The 9,509-nt window shown below is 38.5% G+C and overlaps 1 protein-coding gene across 1 annotated transcript in view; it reads left to right on the top strand.

Annotated features, from left to right (window-relative positions):
* mpdu1b (mannose-P-dolichol utilization defect 1b) overlaps positions 1-1,917 on the top strand; it is a 7,483-nt gene extending 5,566 nt beyond the window's left edge. Inside the window, exon 6 of the mRNA XM_035675697.1 lies at positions 1,909-1,917. Within this exon, the coding sequence (XP_035531590.1) occupies positions 1,909-1,917 (9 nt within the window). The remainder of the gene's footprint in view (positions 1-1,908) is intronic.
* The last annotated feature ends 7,592 nt before the right edge of the window (positions 1,918-9,509 follow it).

Raw genomic sequence — 9,509 nt, 5'->3', positions numbered from 1 at the left:
ATAGATAATAGAAAACCACTTCGCGGCGCAGAGGATTTTTTTAAGCGCTCGTGCCGCCCCCCATGTGTCATGAAAAAATGCTGCCCATGCCCAAAACCGCTACTGATCACTCCCTCTGCTGTAGCAGAATCTGTTTGTCCTGAATCAACACCGCCTGTTTTGTGTGGAGAACACACTATGTATATCAACCAAGTATAATGTTACACCAAGCTAAAATGAATGCTGACATGTCAGTGAATATTACAACATAATAGGGATTTATATGTTTAGCATATTGCACATATTCCAGCAGAAACCATGACCCTGTTGACCACATCCATGCTGACTGTACTGTAAAGACAAAATAATAGCTAGTGCTACTAGTGTTTCATATAATTGCAGGCAATTCTGTCAAAGATAGAGGGATCAAAGGAGCGACATGAATTCAAAGGACCAAACAATGTTGTATCATAAAACTTTACATTTTCCAGAACATAGTTCACATTTCAAAGTGAAAGTTTTGTGTATAAAATGTTACCACATACTGTAAGACAGATTGTTTCTCTTAATTTAGGCACATCATATAATAACTGTTGTGTTGAGAGCCCTTCATCTTGAGGAGATGTAGTTTGCACACTTGTGTTGCATGAGAACACTGTGTTTTAGGAAAAATCTAACAAACCCTAACCCTAACAAATTTATTTAAAACCAAAAAATAAAACTGAAAGTTGACCAGTAGGGATATGCTAGCAATCAAAAGTGGTGGTTCTGAAGTTCAAAATATATGACCTCTTACTCTTTCTTCTGCTTTGCCAATTACAAGTTTAATTGCCTCAACTGCTGGAGCTGAAATTGTGAAGGAGCGACAGTTAACATTAAAAGTTTAACTTTGACTTTTTAAATACATTTTCCTTCCAGTTAGAATAGTGTAGTACCATAGAATGCACAAATATCAACATAATTGAATGTTCAATTCAATTAATCCTGTAATTGCCACTTGTGACAGCAGAGGCTGCTGTTGTCGTTGCTCAGCAAAAGTTGTATAGTTTTTGCTGTCATTTTCTGTGAGTGCTCTGTTAGCCACAAAAAAGAAGGCTGAATCTTTCTACACTGTTCCCTTTTACCACTACCACAGTTTCTTCCACATATTCAGTATGATAATGTTCAGCTTCTGTGGCATAAAAATCTGGTTAGTTCCTTTATGAGCAGTTATTGTCTCAACATGGGCTCACTTTCCATTTCTTTCAAGCTCACGAGTCTAGTTAACCAAATAACATTTGCTTGTGCAACTACTGACTGCATGCCTCTCTCTTGGAAATTATATTAATATATAACTAATTCATAACAGTAAACACACATACATAATGACGAAATGCTTTTAATTATCATGCCTTGTATGTTCACTGACGGTGTAGTTTTACTTTGTTTTCGCCAACATATCCACTCATAGCAACCCCAAATTCCACCGGAGGGTGGCATGATTCAACTTTCTTATGGTTCTGTTTACTTGCAGCATTTGGTTAAGTTTAGAAAAAGATGGTTTTACAGTAGTACAATAACTTAGCCCTTCACAAAAAAATTTGCCATTGAAAATAACCCAGGCAGGAATTATGTTTTGTTCTCATTTGGCAAAACAGATTAGCATATATAAATGTAATTTCTTGGACAAAGAGTTGCCAACTGACACTGTGGCTCAGTCATTACAACAGTTGACTCCCAACCATAAAACTCAAACCCACTCCAGCCAACATGCTTGTTGGTTCATAGGGATATAGGTCAGATATGTTTAACATTAAATTATTATCCACTACCATAGGCCTAGCTGTCTCTGTTATATGCATTAGCTAGCATGGTCGGCTCATCAGATGCTTTATTTTGCTATTTAACAAGTTGACATTACATAAACACAAAATTCCTCATGTGTTACAGATGAAATAGTTAATCCCAAGTAAAACACCATAAAAACACAAACTTAAATAGCATGTCTATTGCAGTTGTTTAAAACCATATGGATACCAGTACAATATGGATATGCCAGAGGGGGTTTTGCATCACCTGCATCACCATGTAACTTTCAGTTTGACAGCCTTTTCTTTCCCATCCTAAGGGGTGCGTGCCAGAGTTCAGGGAAGGGACAGAATAGGTCAGCTGCCTGGGATCAACAAGAGCATTTCATGAGTGAGAAAGAAAGAAAGAAAGAGAAACTTTTTCCTTTTTTTTAGAGAGAGAGAGAAATGGGGTGAGGGGCAGGAGCTGAGGGCATAGCTGCAGGCTGGCTCATATCTGATTATGGAACAGAGATGGTACAGATTGGTGTGTTTACTAGGACAGATCACCTGCCACTATTCATCTTGGGAGGTCCTTCTTCCCTCCTCAGCTTCAGAGTAGGCTCACCACTCTTTTCTTTCTTAATATGCCTAACAAGAGTTGAGCAACAAAAAGAACATATGATTTTAATATTACTATTAACATTAATGTCAGCCAGAACTGAAGTGTTTTAGATTTTTGAAAGTTTTATAGGAAGCCACTGGCTTATATTCATTGCAGAATGCTATGAAAATAAACTTGCACAGAGTAGTTGATTGATTCTTAGATTTTTATGGGTTATTCTCGAACCAAAGTACACTCAGTTGCTAGTTAATTAGAAACACAAGTAGCCAGGGTGAGCTATGGCTTACCTATCATAAGATCATCACATTCTTAGTGAAAATAAACGATAAAGATAAATTATTTCAAATGAAAGCAAAACTAAGGATGTCTGGAGCCAATCTACAGAGATAATCGGATTTCTTATATTCCCTACATGCAAAATCATTTTTAAAAAAAAGATGAAATCCAAGATAAGTCATAACAGGGTGCTCTGTGCATGTACAGGTGCCAATGACAAATATGTTAATGACAGAGATTAGAAGTTGAATAATATTATGCAATCATTCTATAAGAGGTTAATCCCCTCTGGGACACCAGTGAATGCCTCAGCAAGTAGCTACTTGTATCTCACAAAAACTAAGAAAACATTTGGTGGGACTGTAGAACATTCTTCATGGTATCATGGTGGAACCTGAAAGAGAAGACAAATCTTCAAACTAAAATATAACCATAAGTAAAGTCTCAACTTGCAAGATATTTGTGAATACGCAGATCTACGCTGTCGTGAAAGTAGAATTGGAACAGAGCAAAAGAGAAACACAAAAAGACAACTAAATTGTTGAAAGTGGAATGAAGTGGGCTCCCGGCTAGCTCAGTGGGTAGAGCTGGTGACCCATGTACCAAGGCTGCAACAGCCCAGGGTTCGAATCTGACCTGCGGCGACCTTTGCTGCGTGTCATCCCTTCTCTCTGCCCCCTTTTCCTGTCTATCTCCAGCTGTCCTATCAAATAAAGGCAATAAAAGCTGACAAAAATATACTTAAAAAAAAAAAAAGTGGAATAAAGTGACAAATGTGTAGTAAACCAGATAGAATGGAACACTGCCAAATACCTGTTTATACTGCACAATGAAAAGCAAACAAAGAAGGGATCATTTTCCAGGACGGACACACACATGCAATAGCTAGCATGTGTACAGAAAAGACCAACCTAGTAAAATTGTGGTGTGGACAATCAGGATAAATCTATATAAATAGTTGGTAAACATATATCAAGAATGGATCCAGGAGGACATTAAGAAGTTTTGCTAATCCAAACTACTCCGCCAAATGGAAAGATTTGGAATTAATGCAATCTGAAACACCAGTACCAGTAGTCTTTATTAGGTAACTGCCAACACCATGATCCTCACCTGGATCAGGGTTGCCCTTAAGGTGTGCTTTAACACCTGTAAAAAAACTCCATCTCAAGAAACATGCAAAAATATTGAAATGGGTGGCATATGACTCTGAGTTTATACCATCAGGTCTCGATAAGCGATTCAGGCAGTGGGCACACAATCAGAAGGTTTTGTGATCCCCGCTCCCCTGCCACGTGTCGACAGTATCCTTGAGCCAGAACTAACCCAAATTGGCTCCTCGATGCACAGCACGTGTGTTCTGTTCGATGTGTCGTTCGACCTTTCCATCACTTGTGAATGTGGTGAAAGGTAACTGTGGCACGTAGTGTAAAAGCGCTTTGAGTGGTTGGAAGACTAGAAAGGCGCTATACAAGTACAGGTTTACCATTACCATTTACCATCTCTAAATCATACAGACTGGGAAGAGAGGATATGTTCAGATATTTCCAGGTCAGAGACTACTTCTACTTCAACAAGGAAATCAAACAAACAGACAATAGGGATTCCAATCTGATCAGTATATTTACCGATGCATATAAGGCTAAAGACAGTAAACATTTAATATCACAAATTTATTAAAGACTAAAAAATTCCAAGAACCATTCTACTCTCCAGGTTAAGCAGAAATGGGAGGGGGAGCCTGGCCTGGAGATATCTGAGGATGACTGGAGAACTGTTTGGGCGGGTCAAGCTAAGACCACCAACTCCAGAGCCTGGCGAGAATTCTGTTGGAAGAACATAATAAGATTTTTTGTGACTCCTAAATTGAAATCCAAACAGCAGGGTTTCCAGGGACAGGATACATGCTGGAGACAATCTGGACAGACGATGGCAGACCACTTTCATATATTCTGGGCCTGCCCCCTTATTCAACCATATTGGCATGGGAAAGGTGGACTTCATATTCTTTAACGTGTCATTTTCTGTGTGAATGATCACTCCATTTTGCACTAATGTATGGCCTGCGTCAACATTGTCAACCTGTCTGTTCACTTTTATTCTCTGTCTATTTATGTTCTTTCTTTGTTTTTTGTTTTGTTTGCTTGTTTGTTTTTTATTGTTGGAAAAAGAATTGAAAACTTAAATAAAAAGAAAGTTTTTGTTTGCCAAACAGACCAGATGAACTCCTTTCACCAGGTCAGTCGTCTTCATCATTCAGGTTCTTAGTTAGAGTGGCAATGCTTTCTCAATCTGTTTATCAGAGCATCTAGAAATGCAGGGTGTTTCTCTGTTGGAAACAATGCAGCCATGCATGTTAGAGAAGGTTTTTTAGGGGTAATACTGATAACAGTATTCCTGTTGGTATCAGTATATTAGTCACATACCTTTGTCTGTTGTCACATATGTATAATGTAATGTAATAATATATAATGTCACATATAATTGATCTTGTGCTGCTCGTCTTAATGCCTGCTACTCTTTTTCTTGCTACTATTTGGGGGCCACATTTTCCATAAACCCTGTTGCTTTTGGAACCTGGGGCATTATCTGTGGGCAACAAGACCAGTGCAGTGTATGCAATGCTGCCAGTAACGAGACTGAAAATGTGAGGCTAAAAAAAGTAATGAGCTGTGTGGGTTGTCCATCTACCAGCCATATGGACCTCATGACAGTTCAACAGTATTTTATCTGTACCATTACAACACTGAGATCCAGCAGCCTCCAGAGAAACATTTACCGTATAAATCTAACTATTACTTCACTTATGTTACAATTTCATTTTCCTATAATATTCCTATGGTGACTTAGAATTGAATTTGATAGGGTTAAGATAAGATGTTCCTTTATTGAACTTAGTACTTTACAGTAAACTTAACATGCCTCGATTCTTGAATGCACCTTCTAATGTTACTATATTTAAAAATATTCCTATGATTTTTATTTGTCACAGCAGTAACAGAATAGTATACTATAGTGTGCAAAGAAACCTCAAATAATGCGGGGAAAAATATAGGCACAATATTCATAACCTACTGACCTTGAAACATAAATAACAATAATAAATCAAAATGTAGGCTACTAAGCAACTAGTGGTCTAATGCTCTAGACATAACAGTGAAGATTTTTCCTCCTGTTGTCCATCACAGGTGCTGCAATAGTTTGGAAAATGTCATATCAGAAAGACACTTTTGTCACAATGTATATATAAAGCAATGAAAACAGCTATACATGAAGAATTCAGATTCCTTACTTTAGTAAAATAATCAATACAACAATGTAACAATCCACTGCAATTAAAAGGCCTGCTGTCAAAATCCTACGTAAGTAAAAGTACAGAAGTATTATAATTTGAGCGTTGAGATAATTTTTCAATAAAATGTCCCCTGTGACTGATATATTATTATATATCATCACCCTTTCTCATGGATATCTCAAATATGACCAGAGGTGGATTTTTGTGGAGTACAAGCCAAAATGTTTGGGAGCTACTGGTTTAATCTTTAAGCTGTAGTCCCTCTGAAAGGTAGTGGCGTAGAAATACCAAGTAATATAAACTACAAGTACTCAAGTACCTACATTTTTTGTGTTTTTATGTGTAAAAAAAACTAGACTGTGATATATATTTTGTTGTGTTGTGTAATTATCCCAGTGTTTCCATCAATGTTCAAACCCAGAGAAATCATCATTGTCACTTTATTCAGGTAACGGGCGTCTGGATCTAGAGTTATCAGAGAAACATGCTGAGCTAGTTAGCAACAGCTCGGTGGTGAAGACAACAACTCCCATGATCCCATGCTACATCACGTCATCAAACATCATCTTTTGCTGTTTTAATGTGAGAGACCATCTAGTGACAATTACATATTGTACGTTTAAATGCTACTTACTTTCCACCACTGACTACAGTAGTCAAAGGTAAAGAGAGTAGGCGGAATATTCTTAACACACAGCCTGGCTATGTGTGGGTCAAAATGCGGAAATATGTTTTAAAGGAATGCTGTTCTGGAGTCAGAAAACACTGTTATCATAAAGCAAGCTACATTTTTATACTTACTCAAGTCCTTTCTATTTACTATTGCTATGTCTATCTACTATGTCTCAGTCTCTGTGGATTCCCATGAAACAAACACCTGTGGTCATATTAATTATATTTGCTTTAATCTTTAGGTAGGCCTACAGAAATACAGAAAACAGACTTTTACTACTCCTTCAACATATCAACCTACTCTTCACCTCAGGGTGTGCCTCACCCCACCTTCAGCACACACAGACACACAGTATATCCTATCTCCTAACCTCATTTACCTGTCAAGTCTGTCAGTCTTTCATGGGTTAGCAAACAGTTCCCTCTATTAGTGGCAGTGGCAGTAGGGCTGCGTCTGACAACCCTGCTGGCAGTCACGGTGGTCTGCCTGATTCAAAGAGAGGGTCGACTGATTTCCTGAAGAGTCGTTCCAGTTTAAAATTTAAAATCCTTGAGTACAGTACATCTGTGGTTGAAAGACATATTTTTCTGAAGGGTGTGACTTTTTGTAGGTAAACTTCAAGTGAATTTCCCAGCGAGACAGACTCAGACCGAATCCTCAGTCCATCAGTACAGGCCGAGGAGTAAGAGTAAGGAGGCAAGAAATCTACTGACTAAAACAGAAAAATCTGACTGGAAAAAATACCACTAGAGCTAGTGAGAAAATATGTTTTTATTTATTTGTTGAAGTGAACTGCTTTGCTAAATCCCACTCAAAAATATAGATATTGATTTTTGGTAGTTTCATGCCAGCATTAGTTGCTGTTTGCTTATATCCTCCTTTCTGGTGATGGTTACCTCTACTGTTTTCAGACAAAACAATGATCACTATCATATCTTTAGAACCAGTCTACCTAGCTCTGTGCGTGTGTGTGCCCTCTCAGTCTCACCCTGGTATTGCATGTGATATGCTTCACAGCGTGACACTCACTCATAAATGCAGTAGATCTTGTGTTTGTTACAACTGAAGGGGCAAGCTGCCAAAACAGCAGCCACCCACCTCTTTACCTGCATGCCAGCAGACAACACTGTACCTCACCCAACCACCTGTGGAGGAGGGTGAGCATATTTCTGACAGTAATCTATGAGGACCAAGTCTTAACAAAGACAGGAAGATGGAAAAACCCTTTAAATCTGGGGGCACTTTAACCAGTTTTCAATTCAGGGGTGCTGTATTATTAGGGCTTGGGTTTATGATTAAGATACATTCAGGCCAAACACTGGGAGGCCAGTGGTGCCTTGTCTACCACAAGGCACCACTGGCCTCCCACACACTTCACTGCCTGTTTTCAATTCCAGGTTGTCAAATACAGATGCAAGCAGGGTCCAGTTTCAACTTTTCTGCTAGATGCCATTAAATCCTACACACTGGTAAACTTAGCCTAGCTATAATTTCAATTATGCTAAGTTGTGATTTATTTATTACTAAAATAAAAGCAGTTGCACCACAGAAAACATAACTATGAGTAAAAACTAAATAATCCCCATGGGTAGGGGTGAATCATAGAATAGAACAGCTGTTTTTCTGTACACAGTAATCACAATAATCTATTAGAAACCCATTTTTTTATATGATATGTCAATATTAATCTAGCTTACTACAATGTGTTTTGATACCAACTGGCTCATGCTAGCCAGAAGGCTAATGTGCGTAGTAAAATGACAATGTAATCGCTGATTGGCTTCTTATTACATACTTATTAACATACAAACTAATTAGTTTAGTAGCTAATTTAGTTACAACTAGTTGTTACTCTAATGTCAACTTTACACCCCAATTTATGAAAGAAATTACACATTGCATGCTAGTGCAACCCAGTGCTGATCTGCAAACCTCGCCTGTCCCTCCTGTTCATGCGTATACATGTCTATGTCTACGTACATGTGTCAATGAGTGTGTATAGGAAGGTGTTTGCCCTGCTATGCATGCAGATAAGAGTTGTGTCTTGGCTCCTGAAGGAATGCAGCAGGTACTATACTTTAAAATCCAGACAGCGTTTCCATGGCTGAAGTGGTGGTTTCCTGGAGCAGTGTTGCTGAACTCATTCCTGTCTTTTTGTATTGATATAATTCCTAATTCCTCCTCTTACTTGTTGGAATGTTCATTGAAAAAAGAGACAACAGCAGCCAGTGAATGAGAGCTTGACCTGCCAGTGAGTGAGCATAAATTAACTTTGCAGGAGAGGAGCTGGGATTCAAATCCAATCGCTGCAAAACATGAAGGTTATGAGTAGATTGTGTGTCACCAAAGTAAATGTCATTTTGCACTTAAAAAACCTTGTTGTTATCCACCACCTGATTCTCACACATACACTCACACACACACAGCCTGACCACAGTTCTTTGTAGACTTTTAAGTCACTCTCTGCAGATCCATGGCAACCCCTTGTTGAAGCCTCACTGCTTGTTGCTAAGTGATGGGATGCACTGGACCAGAAAATCCTTCCATTGACACTACCTCCACCCCCTTCTCCACCCATTCCTCTCCCTACACCACCCTTACCCACCCATGGACCGCAGCCAAAACAACCCACATACATGCTGTAACTTCTGCTAGTAACATGGCAAGAAATGTTACTTTGGTACTTTGCCAAATCCAACCTGTATTTATCCCCAAAACAGGTGCTATTTAACTTTTTATTATTGGCAGAGTTCTACATATTCCACATATCCCCATGCTTTAGTACAATCTAAGAATGCTTCACAGCAGCAGTATCAAATGGTTAGGTCTAGGTTTAATCAGAGTTTGGTTAGTTTCACCCCAGCAAGACAAATAACTTTTTGATAATAAATAAAT

The sequence above is a fragment of the Morone saxatilis genome, unplaced genomic scaffold (assembly GCF_004916995.1).
Source record: "Morone saxatilis isolate NCDOM2014 unplaced genomic scaffold, NCSU_SB_2.0 Contig4, whole genome shotgun sequence".
Lineage (NCBI taxonomy): Eukaryota > Metazoa > Chordata > Actinopteri > Moronidae > Morone > Morone saxatilis.
The sequence above is the reverse complement of the archived record's forward strand: the minus strand, read 5'-3'. Positions and strand labels throughout refer to the sequence as shown.